This window comes from Phaenicophaeus curvirostris, chromosome 1 (assembly GCF_032191515.1).
Source record: "Phaenicophaeus curvirostris isolate KB17595 chromosome 1, BPBGC_Pcur_1.0, whole genome shotgun sequence".
NCBI lineage: Eukaryota > Metazoa > Chordata > Aves > Cuculiformes > Cuculidae > Phaenicophaeus > Phaenicophaeus curvirostris.
In genome coordinates, this window is record NC_091392.1 from 76,924,752 (window position 1) to 76,941,776 (window position 17,025).

Sequence of the window (17,025 nt, forward strand, 5' to 3'; positions counted from 1 at the left end):
GAGGGGAAAGGTGGGTGGGATCGTGGAATGGTTTGGGGTTGGAAGGGACCTCAAAACCCGTCAGCAACACTGGACGCAAAGGTGTTTTGTTACTGTTGTAACTGATTTGTTTAATCTATTTCCATCACATTAGTTTGTTATAAATACGACGGCAACAACAACAGAAGAAAAAACAAACATAAAACCTCACATGGATCTGTTAGAGCCAGTCTAGAGGAGGCCAGAGGATTATCAGGGGGCTAGAGCACCTCTGCTATGAGGACAGGCTGAGAGAGCTGGAGTTGTTCAGCCCGGAGAAGTGGAAGCTCCAGGCAGACCCCAGAGCAGCCTTCCAGTACTTGAAGGAGCTAAAGAATAGCTGGGGAGGGGCTCTATCAGGGATTGCAGGTATAGGATGAGGGGTAACAGTTTTAAGCTGAGAGGGCAATTAGATATTAAGAAGAATTTTTTTCTTCCAAGGGTGGTGAGTCACCAGCACAGGTTGCCCAGAGAAATCCTGGAGGTGTTCAGAGTGAGGTTGAATGAGGCTTTGAGCAACCAGATCCAGCAGGAGGTGTTGATAGGGGTCATCCGGGGGGCTTGGAACTGGATGATCTTTAAGGTCCCTTCCAACCCAAACCATTCTGTGATTCTATGACAAAAAAAAAAAAAACCAAAAAAACCCAAACCCAGCATATGAAATGGCCTGATGAATTTTACTGTGGAAAGTGTGGAAAGTATACTTTTGTTCTTATATTTTCTTCTGCTTTTCTTCTCCTTGGACAGTGGTTTTCAGCACTGGTAAGGTTTTAGCTAGAGTAATATGTCCACCTTTGCTGGTAATATTCAAAAACGAGGAATGTAAATGACTGGAGTGAAAAATTACTGATACAAGTATGAGCTCCCATCTCGTATTTTCATCCTGTAGACTGCCCTCTAGCTTTTCTTTTGGCTTATTTTTAATGAGATTAGTTAAAAATAATGACAATCTATCATAAAGCGTGTTACAAAGTGGCATAAACTTTTTCTAAAAAACATTGCAAACTTCCCCTCTACAGCCTACAGCCCACAGAAAGGAGAAAGTAATATCTTGATGCACTGTGAAGGATTTAATATTTTGAGACATGCATGTCAGCAGAACTTTGCTGTTTATGAGGATTCCTTCTGTCCTGGTTATGTCTTTACGTCAGGAGGCTTGTAACATGTAAGAATAGGACCCAAATTCATGTGTTGATAGACTCAATTACAGTTTGGAAGTATTCAGTGTTTTGGAAACTTAATGCTTAAGTTCCAATCTATGTATTTGGAAGTAAAAATTGAGATGAGTATCTATGAAAAAAATCAGGGTTTAAGTTTTCTCACCAGAAGCTGTTATTATTAACAAAGCCATATTTTTAATTACCATTTTTTATTTATGAATTTACAAGAATAGTACTCATGTTATTTTTATTGCTAATGCAGGAAATCAACTCAAGAAGATGAAGCCTAATAAAGGAAAGACCTGCAGTAAGGAGAAAGACTATGTGTACAAATTTAATGCTGGAAATCAGCATTTAGTGCTTACTGTGCCTCTCAAATTTCCTGTGCAAGAGAACGTTAGTCATTTGCATGGACGTCTAATGCTTCTGCACAATCTGCCATGCTTTATAGAAAATGGTAAGAATTAATTTCTTAAATTAGTGTCATATATCCATGTCCATGAGGATCTTACAACCTGCTTTAAGAAACCAAAAGAAAGGAATTTTCTACAACAGTCTAAATTTACTTTCAAAACAACAAAACATTAAATAAAATGACTGTCAGTAACAGTCTAAAAGATTCGCTTTTAAATCAACAAAGCATTAAAGAAAATGACTGCCAGTATTGGAAAGTAAAGTGCCCAAGTAAAAGGTTTTTTGAAAAACTTTGTTTCCTAGATCGTTACTGATACTTCCACTGACGCATTTTGTTGATGGATCATTCTCTTCTTGTTGTAATAGACCTGAAGCAATCTCTTAATAAGTTCATAGAAGAGGAAACTATAAAAGATTATGACAGAGAAGCTGAAATGGCCCTGGAGGCAGTGAAAACAGGAAAAGTTGATATAAACCATCTGGCAGAAACTTGGGCTAAAGCTTATAAAGAGGTAAGATTAAGGGTGAAATTCACAATTGCTTTGTGAGGGTGTTCGCATATACAGACAGAATCACATCTGTGAAGATGCAAAATTACACTGAGATTCACTTTTACTGGTCAATTTTTACAATTTTTTCTTTTTACCTGAAAGTGTTCATTAAGTCTTCATCCTACAAGTTCTTAGTCAGTTTTTTTTCTGAATTTAGTAGACTCAAAAGATATAAAATTGAGAGATAAATAGCTAATGATCATCAAACAAAAATAAACCGAAGCATTATAGTGCATTAGGTTCAAAGTAAGAGATAATGAAGACTCCCAAGAGGAAGTGTTTTGGGCCTTATAGAAAATCATCAGTTGCAAATACTGTTGTGCATGTGATTTCTTTTTCCAAATTGGTGATGTCTGAAGAATTCCACACTGTAGCCAAAACCTTAATGTTTCTGCTGTTAGTTGCCTTGAAAGAGAAGGAGTATGGGAAGGGAGAAAATGTTAAAGGCAAAGCAGAATGTAGAAGGCTCAAATTAGGAAAGATAATTCCATGCCCAGCTGGATTTGCTCCACCAGTGTGAGGGGTCCTTATATGTCCTAAGAGCTGCCATAAAATCTCTTCCAATTTTTAGACAACATTAGAATATGCAAAGCCTGAAGAAACCAGCTGGGATGAAGATTTTGCAGATGTTTATCGTGATCTGATCCATTCTCCAGCTTCCGAGATGCTGTTAAACCTGGAACACAATTATTTTGTTAGTATCTCGGAATTAATAAGTGAAAGAGACGTGGAATTGAAAAAACTACGGGAAAGGTATTCCTTCTTTTTTTTTTTTTCCTATCCTATTAAGTAGGGGTACATGCTGCTGGGGGCATGTGACTCAGATAGCGTGTGTTGACTTGTAATTTGTGTGAGCCCTGTTATAGTTACGTTATGCTGTTTAAAATCATACTTAGCCTATATTGTTAGGGTCAGATGTCTTATATTCTCCTTGGTCACTGAAAATAATAAAAGCTAAGGCCATCAAAGTAATACAAGGTTTAAGTTCCATTGTTCTATCCACACCCTAAGTGGTTTAGCAAGGTAAAGTTCTTAGAACGTTTAGAAAGTAAAGTATATGTACGTATCATGTTTTGCCGTTGTTTATGAAAAACTGGAAGTTCCATGGGGTGAAAAGATGAGCAAAAGACTTGAACCAACTTTAAATTGGAAACTGTTGAATTTAAAATTTAGGAAAGTTTATGTGGGGTGTTGAGTTTCTGAGCAAGCTTGAATAGCTGCAGATGGCTGCTTTGTCCACAAGAGGGAGCACATACAATGTACAACCTCTTTCAGGAGGTTAAGGAGAACGAATGCACACAAGTATAGACAGTATAGATACCAAGTCCTAGGGAAATTTATGAGATGCTAGACTATTTTATGTGGTTGTGTTTTAGCATTCGAAGTGTCAATATTCCTTTTGAGTTGTGTTTCAGCTCACATTATATAATGCTTACCTGTTTATACAGTTTCTCCAGACTGAATCTTAAGTATCTCTAATCTGATGAAAAAAAATTGTCAGTAATGTGTTATCAAGGTGTTTCACTGCTTATTGACTCTTCTCAAGTGTGCATCTAGAAGAAAGCACTTAATCCTAAGAGCACTAGTATAGTAGAGCTCTAGTGTGATATAGGCTCCAGAGGAAATTATCATATCTATTTGTCATCATCAAGAAACACCATATTTCAGTGGCAGCTGAGATTATCCCAGGTGAGCGTAGGGTGAACCTTTTGGATATCTGTGAGGGCAGACTTTGAGATGGATGAAGTACTGCATGCTGCATCTTTCAGCTGTGGGTTCAATTATATCTCTGCTTGTGGTCAGCTTTGAGCAGCTGACTGATATAACTGATCATTGTATCAGAAACAGTATCGACAGCAATGGGTGTTCTGCCAGTTTTTTTTTAAATGTTGCTCCTTACAAATCTACCTTTGCTTCTCTTTCAGACAAGGAGCAGAAATGGATAAGGTGATGCAGGAGCTGGGGAAATCACTAACAGACCAAGATGTAAATTCATTAGCGGCTCAGCATTTTGAATCTCAGCAGGTAAACTAAGTTCAGTGACTGCATCATACAAGTGATCATCTTAAACAGAAAACCAAATGACTCAGATTATCACTGTTGTCTTGTTAGGATTTGGAGAACAAATGGACCAATGAATTGAAACAGTCAACTGCTATCCAGAAACAGGAATATCAGGAATGGGTGATAAAGCTTCATCAGGACCTAAAGAATCCCAACAACGGCTCAGTCAGGTATTTAATTCCTCTGTGGTGCTTACTTCCACCTCTAATAGATCAAAGACTTGCTTTTATATAATCTTTATTTGTGATTATCTATTTAGTTAGGATAATGAAGGAAAATAAACCATCATAATTAAATATTTAATTTTTAGGAATTTCTTCACTGTGTGTTGTTGCCACATTTCTGTACTAGAAAGCGTTATAATGCACTAAACTACAACTTGAGGTGAAAGAGGTTTCCTCTTCTTTTGCCTTTATTTGCAATATCTGTCTTCAACACTGTTTCACAAGAGTTTCTGTTATCTCTTAAGAATATTCTGTGGAATAATTCTAGCTTAGTAATGGTAACAGTACTGAATTAATAAGCCTCTTCTCTTGTTTTATGTGTATGTAAATGTACACATATATATGTATATTTATGTTGTTTATATTGCAGTGTTAGGTTTACAGTTTGACTAGATCTTATGGGACTTTTCCAACTGAAATGATTCTGTGATTCTATACATCAGTGGACAATGAAAAAAGTGGATTTTTTTAATGTGAACACTTGTGGTGAGAATTGAATTAGTGGAGTTGCATGCAAGTTTGTAGAACACCTTTGAAGATTATGCACTTCGAAAACAAAACCAAACTTCTTGTTAATGCAGAAGCAAATTGGAGAGATACTCATGTTCTTTCATGTATCAGAAACAATACTTACCCTTACCACCAGATGCCGCGATTGAGAGACTTGAAACGAGCAAGAATGTCGATTTTATTTTGTTCTAAGCATATATTTATAGTAGTTACAAGAAGCGTGTTTCAAACTGATTGGTCCTTACACTAAACTAGGCGATCACAGATTGGTTAATACAAAGAAGCTTTTTTCAAACATGTACTTCCTTCAGCAACAACAATAGTTCCTCTTATCAAGGTAACTGTTTCGCAACCACAGACACCTGCTCATCCGCACGTAGCCAGTACTCTTTTGTTCCTTCTAAACAAAAGCCTTATCTCGCTCTTCCCAAGGCCTGCAGCCGACTCATTCCAGCACGTCCAGCACGTCTTCGTTTATCAACTGGTCCCTGCTGGGGGTTTTCCTGAAGCTAGCCAAATCCTGTCCTACATCTCCCCCTTCCTGTTGCACAACAAGAATCTTCTTTATAGAATGCACCATTAGTCCTTGCAGGCATTGTAATAAGCATGGCAAGAAGAGTAGTAAAAGAATAAAGACCACCAAAACATACACAATCATTTTTACAACATTCTTTTGACCAACAGTTCTCATACCCATCTTGTTATCCACCCATTCTTTCGAGAATCGATCAGCCAGGGATATCCTTTAACTACCACCCATAAGATTAAGAGCATCCATAATGTTAAGTCCTCCTCATTCTTGTCGACTGCTTTTGTGGCTGGGGCTCAACAGTTGTCACGCAGCAATGCGGGCTTGATCCACCTCGCAGGTGCCCAAAGTGGTCCTGTATCTGTTAAAACACAAGCCTAACCTCGTCTCCATGTTAGTAGCTTACACAGACCTGTCCATTGCCCATAATAACTGTTTTTCAATAGCATTTTCACATTGTCTTATACTTGCTCTAATTTTGATGACATGATTTGTATATGCTTCAACTTCAGCACAATTTGATCATCTCCTGCTAATCGCAAAAAATTCATCACATATTGCACCTTTATCAATCTGTTTTACAGTGTCTCTCCTGATTCCCCCCTTTTCTGTTTTGCTAACAATGTTTTTACTACTTGATGGGTACGTTCAATAATGACATGACTTGGTAAATGGATATCAATACTTTCTGGATAATCTATTAGATCTACTTGTAAATTCAAAATATTTGCCATGCACCACTTAGCATATTCTTTTGTCATTGAGATATAAATGATTGTTGAGCCTTGGCCTAGTAACTGAACACTTCTTTTCTTCCCTCGATGATTATCATTGTAATCATTTCAAATTTAGTGACTATGGTTTTTGGGGTTAGTGTGCCAAAATATCCACTCAATAATTCGTAATGAAGCTTTTGAATTTTCCTCTATCATTGCCTCAATTATCCCTAAAGGTTGTCTGCACTAGGACTCAGCAGTTGCTGAGAAGTGACGTTGGAATGCAGAGTATTCTCACAACATTTTCCTAGAGAGATAACACCGTTAACTCCTTTGGACTTCTTTAAGGCTGAGAGAAAAGAAAAAACTTAGAAAGGAAGGAGAAGGGGGTGGGGGGGCGCACTCACACACATACAGCTGCATGTTTTGCTAGGTATTTTAAAACTTTTCCTTCTGAAGCCTTTCATTCCAAAGATCCCCAGGTAAATCTACCTGTTTGCCGGCTTAGTGGACATTTGAGATTGAAAGGTCCCAGAGATATATTTTCAAGGTTAGTCAAAGCCTATTTCTAAGTCTTACAAACGTTTGAAGCGCTTCAAACCCACACGCATATGCACACGACCACTCATTTCTCAGCTAGCTGAATACATTCATACAACGTTGGTTATCACTATTGGATCCACAATTTTTCCACGCTACAGATATTTAAACTACACACGGTACGGGGAACATACAACACTTAAAATATGTAGATGCATTATCTAATAAGGCTTATATCGATTGTCTAACAAATATTTCACTTATGGTAGACTTTCGTAGTTTCTGCATTGATAGAATCACGGACTGCTCAGTTGAACCACAGCCTCTGTCTCTTCATGGGGTACAACTGCTGAAAAACAAATCAGATGGGTGATTCTAGTGCCCTTTGATATAAAGTCAGAAGGCATAGGCATCCAAACTATTACTTGCATCGCTCTCGTAAAGTTGGCATCAGTCAATTCTGGTAAAACAAGCAATCTTTGTAACAGGTGATGATGCAATTAACAGTGCAGTAAGTCCATTATCCGTTTTTATTTGAGAGGGTATACTCAAAGTGGCAAAGGCACGCATCAAATGTTTACGGACGTCATGTGCTTTTTCTCCTGTGTGACAAGAAGCGAACAAGGCGTCGGAAAAGGTGTCTATAGAAGAGTGAATATACTTCAGTTTCCCAAACTCCGGAAAGTGAGTTACATCCATTTGCCATAGCTGTAAACTTTGTAGTCCTCTGGGATTAACTCCTCCTGCTATTGATGGAAAAGAATGTCTTTGGCAGTCAGGGCATACAGCAATGATATTAGATGCTTGCTGAGAGGTGAGGCCAAACTGTCATTTGAGACCTCCAGCATTCTGGTGAAAAAAGGAATGGCTAAGTTTAGCCTGTGCTATGCGATCGGGCAATACCTGCACTGGTAATGTCAGTAAATCGGCCCGTCGATTCCCTTCCGCAATAAAGCCAGGTAGAGAAGTGTGTGACCTAACATGCATAACAAAATAGGGGTGAGGGCGAGAGTCCAAAAGAAAATTAAGCTCCTGTAACAAGGCAAATAAGTTAGGATGTGAAAGGTCACACAATAAAGATGCTTCAGCTCTCTCTACAATTCCTGCAACATAAGCAGAATCAGTAACAAGATTAAGTGGTGTGGTCCACCTCTGGAAAACTCGAACTACTGCAGTCAGTTCCACTATTTGGGGGGATCCAAGAACGGTGTCTTATGTCCGAGTTCCATCGTTCATGTTGGTCATCCCACCATAGAATAACTGACTTATGTGTTTTTCCAGACCCATCTGTAAATACAGTAAGGGCCTGCAATGGCTGATCACTCCTTTTCGGCTTAGGCATTAAACAAAAATCAGCATTAAGTAACTTATGTGAAGGTGGATGGGATGTGAGTTGACCCACATAGTCAGTTAGTGCCATAGTAAAGGCATCTGATTGTTGATAAAGCCACTGTAAATACATATTCGTTACAGGTAAGCAAATACAAGTAAAATCTACTCCTGATAATGCCAGCAAATGTTGCCTGGCCTTAATTATCAAACAGGCAAACATTTCATGCTGAGTCAAAATAGTTTTGAAGATTGATTCGGCAAAAAAATCCCCTCAATAATTAACAGTGGGTCTGATTTTTCAAAATCCCATTGAAATATCAGGGCATGAGGCTGTCGAGCGGGATTTAAAATGATCAGGTAAAAAGGTAACTCGGGAGCCCACCAATGTGCTTGTTTAAAGCTGATTGCCGTCGCGACCTTTTTTAAGGAGTTAATGGCCTCAGGGCCAAGACTGCGGTGGGAACACAAGTCAGTATCTCCCTTGAGCAGTTTGAACAAGGGGCCTAAATCCGTGTTAGAAATTCCCAACAGCGGCCGGACCCAATTGATTGTGCCTAATAGTTTCTGTACATCATGTAAATTTTTTACGTCTGTTCGTATCTGTAAAGGTTGCGGAATTACGGATTGAGCCCTTATACGCCAGCCCAAATACTTCCATGGCGGTGTTTTTTGAATTTTTTCTGGCGCAATACAAAGGCCTGCCGAATCGACAGCAGTCATGACAAGGGCTATGGCTTCCTCCATGACCTCGTGGCGTTGTGCAGCCACTAGGATATCATCCATGTAATGATATAGTAAAGCACTGGGCACAGCGGCCCTGACAGGGCTAAGCACTTTAGCCACATACCACTGACAGATTGTAGGGCTATTCTTCATTCCTTGTGGTAACACAACCCACTGATATCTTTGCAATAGAGCTTGCATATTAACGCTTGGAACGGAGAAAGCGAATTTAGGAGCATCATTTGGATGCAGGGAGATACTGAAAAAACAATCTTTGAGATCGATAACAGTCAAATGCCAATCTCGAGGGATCATAGTGGGGGACGGAAGGCCGGGTTGTAGGGCCCCCATGTCTTCCATAGCGTCATTAATTTTTCTAAGATCATGGAGCAAGCGCCATTTGTCAGACTGTTTTTTGATAACAAAAACAGGTGAATTCCAAGGACTGGTAGAAGGCACAGTATGTCCTTTCAGCAATTGTTCAGCAACTAATTCTTGAAGGGCGCGAAGCTTTTCCAGTGGAAGGGGCCATTGATCCACCCAAATGGGGGTATCAGTTTTCCAGGTTATTTTCAGGGTGTCGCGCACTTCAATGGCCCCATCTAAAAATGGGTCCAAATAGACATTCCCCACTGGGACAACACATCACGCCCCCACAAAATCATGGGAACTGGCAATACAAAAGGCTTAATGGAGGCTATGTGTCCCTCTGGACCTTGAATTTGGATTAATTCTAGACTCTGGTGACTGCTACCAGTCCCACCGATTCCAGCTAATGTTTGGTTAAAGGCCATTGTGGTGGCCATTTGGCTTGTGATATTACAGTAACATCAGCTCCAGTGTTGATAATCCCACTGAGCACTATTTGTTGTTTCCCACGAACGAGGGTACATTGACATAGGGGTCGTTTTTGAGAGACAGACTGCACCCACAAAATTTGTGGATCCCCTGTAGACCCGAACCCTCCCCTCCTTTGATAGGGTTGGCGAGAATCAGGGGAATCCGTTCCCATGGGAATCAGCACTAATTGCGCTATACAGCTACCTTTCGGTACCGTACAGGGGGGAATGGGGTCCATGCCATGATTTTAATTTCATCAACACTGTCCGAGTCAATGACTCCCGGTAATACAAAAAGTCCCAACAAGGTAGTAGATGACCTTCCTAACAATAACGCTTGTGTCCTAGGGGGTAAAGGTCCCGAAACATTTGTCGATAATAAGTGAACGAAGAATCTAATAGTGTTACTGTGTGTGAGGTTGCCAGGTCCAGTCCGGCACTACCTGCTGTTGCTGGGCGAAGACTTGAGGCGGTGCTGTTTCCCTCCAGGGGTGTTGAAAGGTTGGCTGCGGTATTTGTGTCTGCACGCGTCGCTGCCCCGCGCTCTGTGGTCGGTTTCCCTGTATCAGTTGTCCCTGAAAATCATACTTGGAGCGACACTGATTAGCATAATGGCGCCCTTTTTGGCATCTGGGACAAATTCCAGGTGCTTGGGGCCGAGTTCCAGCATTAGTACTTAAACAATTTTTTTTCAGATGGCCGGGCTTGCCACAACCATAACAATTCTCTCGTCCTGTTGGCTTTATCGAGGCATGCATGGCTGCAGAAGCCGCAGCCATAGTTTCAAATTTATGATCTATAGTGCCAATTCTATTACAAGCCTCTACCATTTCAATCAGTGTAGGATTTGGATTCGGGAGAGATTTTAACAGTTTCTTACAATCCACATTAGCGTTCTCGATAGCTAATTTCAGCAATAAAATTTCCTGGGCCTCTGCATTATCTATTTGTCGTTCCAAGACCTGTTTTAATCTGTCTATAAACTGCATATAAGGCTCTTGGGGTTCCTGGGTAATAGTAGTAAACGCTTTTTGCGGTTTTTGAGAATCAGGGACTTCCAAAAAAGCCTTTTTAGCCTCTTCATGGGTCGCCTCAAGGGCCTCCCGTGGGATTCGAACCTGATCCACGGGATTAATATGTTGGCCTGTGCCTGTGAGATGTTCTATGGTTAGCGCGGCTATATCAGCATTACTGTGATCCTCATAAGTCAAAAGAAGTGCCTGTAGTCCCCTCCTCCAGTGAGCTTCCCATAAAGAATATTGTGTAGGCATCAGTAACAATTGTGCCAGAGATTTTAAATCATGTGGAGTCATGACATAGGTATCAAAAACAGAAGAAAGTCCATGTTCGGTTACCGTACGGCGCAATTCCTTAGCAACTGGGAAAGAAAGAGCCTCCCACTGAGCCCCCCGACCTTGATAGATAACAGGGGCCACTATGGTTTTTGCGATTTCTAATTCCCCTTCTTTTAAGGCTTGGCGCCTTATATTAATCCACACATCATGTGGATCGGGGGGGTAGAGGTCTGGTTCCTTTTCAGGATCCACCGGTCCCAGATCAAAGGGATCGTCAGCCCCTCCATCGGGGTGTGCAGAGACAAGCGCAGCCAGTTTAGGGAGGTGAGGGGTTAGTACAGTTGTTGACGATCCTGCACTCGGCTCGAAATTATCGCTGTGCTTTTTTGAGCCGACATACGCCTTTAACGCTTCAAAACCTTTCTGCCAGGGAGCCCCCAGCTTTTTCGCTCTTTTTTTTTTCTCTATCATAGCATCCCACAGTTTCACCCCCACATCATCCCAGAATTTCCGTGGTAAAGATAGTGGACGCAGTTACAGTGGGTATTTTTGCCTGTACCCATTTAAGTATTACTTTAAGATCATGCCCAGAAATATTTTTCCCATGCTTTTGAAGAAGGGCTTTCATAAGTTCATATACGTCTCTTTCAGGGGAAGAAGCCTGGTTCCCCATCTTATAGTTTCCCACAGCTCACTTCTATGCTCCAGAGGGATTATTTACTGGCCGGTTCCTGCTTCCTTTCAGCAGCTCATTCAATCCTGCTTCGTTTCATCAGCTTATTCAACGTTCTGTGGGACTCGTAGCATGCCACTCAGATAGGTGGTTCTCTGACCCTTGGCAATCACGTCGGTATCACGTCGGTATCACGTCGGGGTCACCAATTTGCCGCGATTGAGAGACGGGAAGAGACTTGAAACAAGCAAGAATGTCAATTTTATTTTGTTCTAAGCATATATTTATAGTAGTTACAAGAAGCATGTTTCAAACTGATTGGTCCTTACACTAAACTAGGCGATCACAGATTGGTTAATACAAAGAAGCTTTTTTCAAACATGTACTTCCTTCAGCAACAACAATAGTTCCTCTTATCAAGGTAACTGTTTCGCAACCACAGACACCTGCTCATCCGCACGTAGCCAGTACTCTTTTGTTCCTTCTAAACAAAAGCCCTATCTCGCTCTTCCCAAGGCCTGCAGCCGGCCGACTCATTCCAGCACGTCCAGCACGTCTTCGTTTATCAACTGGTCCCTGCTGGGGGTTTTCCTGAAGCTAGCCAAATCCTGTCCTACAACCAGACAGCTGAATTTAGGAAAAAAACCCCAAAAACTGCTGTCTTAAATCTTTCCTGGTAGTTTGAATACTGTAGAGCATTTTATTTGGCTTTTTTTAACTTCAGTTTTTGTGTGGGGACAAAAGAAATATTTTATCTAGTAACTTCAGAAATGAAGTTTTAGCTATTACAAATAGACTGGGAAGAATTCATATTTTTTTTCCCTTTTATTCCTATACTTGTATTATGTTATAACTAGTTATTGTGATTTATGTTCATTTCTCAATCTCAGAATGCTTTACAAATGAGCTAGATCATGTAAATCTAAGAGTGGAGTCTGTTCTTCCTGCTGGTGCACACTTGGAATGTTGCATGCCAGAAAGGTAGAACCTCAGATGAGTGGAGTTCATTCAAGTAGGTTTAGTCTCTTGGTTTCACAGATTAGCTGATAAAACTTTGGCTAGCTTTCCAAAAGGATTGCTGGTCTTGAAAAAAAATAGCATAAACTTTTCAGTACATTTCTCATTGTTTTAGTGATGAAATTAAGGTTCAGCCCAGTCAACTGAGAGAATCTGTAGAAGGGAATGGAAGAATTTATGAAGAGCAGAGGCTGTTAGAAGAAAGTTTTACTATTCACTTGGGTAAGTAAAGTGAACTGACGTCAAAATCAAACATAATAACACACTACAAAAGAATATACCTAGGCCATATATTATTTAGAGTATTTAAGTGTCAATGTATATGATGTAGAGAGTTTGTGGTTGTATTTTATTTATTCTTTACATATGTAAGAGGAGTACAGTATGGTATAAACTGTATCAAATAGTATCTAGCTGCTTGAAATATACTTAATGGAAAACATTCTAGAAGCAAGTTGTTTATCCACTCTAGCAAGGTGACTACTGTAGGAAAGCACACTAACATCAAAACACATAAAAAAACACAGTTAAAAGTTTTATTTTAACTTTTATGTCTAGTAAGAAAATGTGAGTATTATATTAAATTCCCAGAGTCAATTAACAGAACAGTAGATACTTAAAATTTTTATTTTCTTGTTTATGCAAGAGAATTCTTATATGGTCTGTTTTGGCTGCAGTAGTATTTCATCCATAACCTTTTAGTAGGGAGCAAAGCTCATTTCAGGCAGGGATAAGCCTTGCTTTCTGACACTATGTGAAAATATTGCATTTTTACTCTTATTTTGTAAATTGCTGATGTGTATGTAAAACTGAACATATGGTTAAGAGCTTTCTTTGATTATTACTGATTATATTTCCCTTATAGTTCTTTTTCACAGAACTTAGGGGAGTACTTTGATCCCTTGCATTTTAATAATAACCCTAAACTTCCTTTTTCACTGTATGTATTACAATAATTTCTATTCTGTACAGGAGCTCAGTTGAAGACCATGCATAACTTGAGGTTACTGAGAGCTGATATGCTGGATTTCTGTAAACATAAGCGCAATCATCGAAGTGGAGTCAAACTTCACAGACTTCAAACTGCCATGTCCCTCTATTCAGCTTCTCTCTGTGGCCTGGTTTTATTGGTAGATAACCGCATCAGTTCATATAGTGGCATCAAAAGAGGTGAGTCCTCTGATGGGGCATATCGTGTCAGTGAAAACGAATGTCACTTGAAAACTTGCTGTCTCCTCTCTCAAAAAATACTACCTGTAAAATTAAAATTTACTTGAGACCCTGGTATTTTGGACATGGTATTGCAAAAGGGTAACAAGTGCAGAAAGAGATATGGATAAGGATGGAGGACAGAGTTGTGCTCTGATATGCTGTTATCTCTCTCATCTCTTTGCTAGGATTTGTGTTTGAGTAAGGAAAATGTTAAAGTGAACACTTAAGTGTTGATTTCCTTGCCTTTGACTGAGGAGCTTCTAACTCTGTAGTATCAGTTTAGTGTACTGAAGTCTGTTTCAATAGGTGAACATAAAGTAAGCTAAGATTTTAAATTGATGAGTAAATGTATGAAAATACCATGTGCTTTTGATATCTGCCGCACTATGAATTCCATTAAAAATGAACAACAGGAATATTACTTGCCTACTCTTGGAAAGCTTCATTAGTAGCCATTTTACATGCATGGCTTTTGAGTAACTGGACACTGTGATGAAGGTGTTCTGTATCAAGGTCAACTAATGAAACATGTTTGTTCCTGTTCCAATCTTGGTCACCGAGACTTCCTCTGAACCACATTATTGACTTTCCCACCTTGCTCTTGAAGTTTAATATCAAAATATTTACACTTGAGATGTCTTTTGTACTGGAACCACTGTAACTTGTCATTCTTATAGTGCCGTAAAAAAGAATAGACTTTGGTAGTTGATATTCTGTGAAAATGGTGTGGAAGCAGGCTTGTAGCAAGACTGAAAGAGAGGAGTACTGGTAAAAATTGCAGTTGCATTTGTGCTGTTTATGGTTTCAAAGATGCTTAATTCTGACAGTATTATTTCATACTTGTAGTCATTTTCAGGTACTTTTTTACTGCTAAATATTTAAACTAATAACAAATAGAGAAGATTTGGTTTTATGCTAGATGTTAGGTGATAAGAGAAGATGGACATTTAAGTAATACCGTTAGACACAAAATTGCATCTTCTAGCCACTAATTGGATCTTCCAGCTGCAGTAGCAGGGAAAATAAGTGACTGTATCACAATCTGTAAATATAATCCTCAATAAATTTTGATTTCTTTGAATTCCTAAGAGCTTCTGGTAAACTTAACTGTGGGCATGTTCCGCAGCTGTCTTCAGGACCGTTCATTTTTAAAATGTTGCAGAAAGAAATGTTTCTCATGTCTCTGCTCCTCTGGCCTAGTTGGATATATTACTTTAAAACATCAGTGAATGTCGGGTTGTATTGAGACCCTAAACCATGATAGCTGGCAACTGCGGTTTGGGTGCATTTCTTGAAGTCCACTCTGTGGTGATAGTGGTAACTTCTGGGAGAAAAGCAGTAATAAACAGCTTTGAGAGGAGACTTGGCTCTTCAACCGTTACATCTATTTGTTGCAAGAGCACTAGCCAGAAACAATTGTTCTTCCTAAAAGGCTCTTTAAGAAATTAATACTCTCGGGGGTTCAAAGGTTTGTAAAATTGGTATATAGATCTTTAAATTGATGCTGTTGTTTAGAGAGGCTGTGTGCAGTCTAAGTTTCTGGGTTGCAAAAGTCCATATAAATTTTTCTGCTTTGGTTTAAAGCTGGAGAAAAATGAAACCTAGTAGCCTTCATTTTGTGATGGGCTAGAAGCTCCCTCAAACCTCTTTTCGAAGGTGGTTGGAGTAAATGAGCTTCATGTGACCACACTATCCAGATACTTTATTTCATTTTGAGCAATACTAGTCACTTGGCAAGCACTAAATGGAGGTACAAAGTCCTGCGACTTACTTGGTTGACCTTGTTTGTTTAGCTTTAGCCTGAGGAAGCTTAAGAATATGCTTCATTTAACATATTTTGTTGTGTCTGGCAAACATTTTGATGTTGTGGCTTTGGTAAATCTTTTCCATTTGTCTCAAAATTCAGGATGTATGTGAGATATTTGCAAGACTGAAAACCATGACTGCAATGTTTTCTGCATTTCTTACAATGTGTTTACAGTATCTAGCAAAATGTACCTTTGAAACTGGATTTGGGCACATCTCTAGAAAGCAGCCTTGAACAGGAAGTTGAAATTATGTATGAACTTTAAACATGGTCATTTCATTCAGACTATTTTATCTGAGCTAGATGAATAGTTTCTTCTATGCTGTATATTTATGCATTGCCTATCTCCAGTCTCTTCTACTAGGACTTTGTAGGGCTACTGTGACTCTGATTTTGAGTAGGGATAGCACACTCAGGCAAATGATAAATAAAAATTAAAGGTAATTTTAATTTAAATACAAGAGGGTTTTTTTTATTTGTTTCAAATAAAGTATCTTGTGACCTTATTTTATCTTTGTACACACAGAAAACAGAATCTTTTGGAATATGATTTTCTTCCTACCTTGGTTTTGGACACAAGAATTTATAATAAAGCCTTTTGGAAACAGATTTTATGATGGAGACTTCGTGTAAAAAGATAAAATACACACAATTTTTCTCTCTACCCTGCCTGTTCCTGTTGCAGCCTGTTCAGAAGGTTATACAGTGGTCTCCAGATAGGCAATCAGAGTACATTAAGATCTTTAAGGAGGATTAGAGCAGGTACCTCAAAACAGGAAGTAAGTAGCAATTGCTTAGTACAGTCCAGGTCCTTGCTAGTAGCTTGATTTGGCTCCCATTGACATTCTTGGAGAGATGTCTGGACCAGTCACGAAGGCAGTATGTTATGATCCTAATTATCAGAATTGTATTTCCAAGTACTATGTGCTTATTGGGAAAAGGAGCTTGCAGCTCTTTTCAGCTGGTTACACTTTAGCTTTCAGATTGGTATTTTGAAAACTAAGAGAAAAGAAGTGTAATTCCAGCTTTCAAGATACACTGTTTATGAATTTCATTAATAGCTCTCATATTTCAAACCAAGCTGGCATGGTGCGGTTGCTCTTGGAAATCTCTTTTACATATGTTTTAATAAATTATCTCAGATAATTTTTAAAGCACAATTTGCATTTAATACACACCTATTACTGCTGTTATTTTGAGTTTTTTTTGGCTTGGGTGGTTTTGTTTGAAGAGCAACAACATTCAAGGTGTTGGGTTTTTTTTCCCTGAGCAATTAATTTCTTCCAATAATGTTTTTTCTCTGCGCTATGATTTTTAGTATTTAAAGAGGAGTACAGCAGGGCTTTTTCTAGTTTTGGAGGGGGTTGCCTTTGTAACTGGCCTTGCTTGAACAGCAGAGCA

The 17,025-nt window shown here is 39.2% G+C and overlaps 1 protein-coding gene across 3 annotated transcripts in view; it reads left to right on the forward strand.

Moving 5' to 3' along the window:
* The first annotated feature begins 754 nt into the window (after positions 1-754).
* The window catches only part of FERRY3 (FERRY endosomal RAB5 effector complex subunit 3), a 29,388-nt gene continuing 13,117 nt past the window's right edge, over positions 755-17,025 (forward strand). For 2 of the 3 annotated variants that reach the window (XM_069864167.1, XM_069864185.1), the window contains exons 1-8: positions 755-873; positions 1,441-1,635; positions 1,959-2,104; positions 2,715-2,896; positions 4,069-4,168; positions 4,256-4,377; positions 12,721-12,827; positions 13,578-13,775. In XM_069864167.1, the coding sequence (XP_069720268.1) occupies positions 1,458-1,635; positions 1,959-2,104; positions 2,715-2,896; positions 4,069-4,168; positions 4,256-4,377; positions 12,721-12,827; positions 13,578-13,775 (1,033 nt within the window). In that variant the 5' untranslated portion in view covers positions 755-873; positions 1,441-1,457. Of the gene's footprint in view, positions 874-1,440; positions 1,636-1,958; positions 2,105-2,714; positions 2,897-4,068; positions 4,169-4,255; positions 4,378-12,720; positions 12,828-13,577; positions 13,776-17,025 lie in introns of those variants that run through there. The other variant, XM_069864176.1, reaches the window with a different exon arrangement.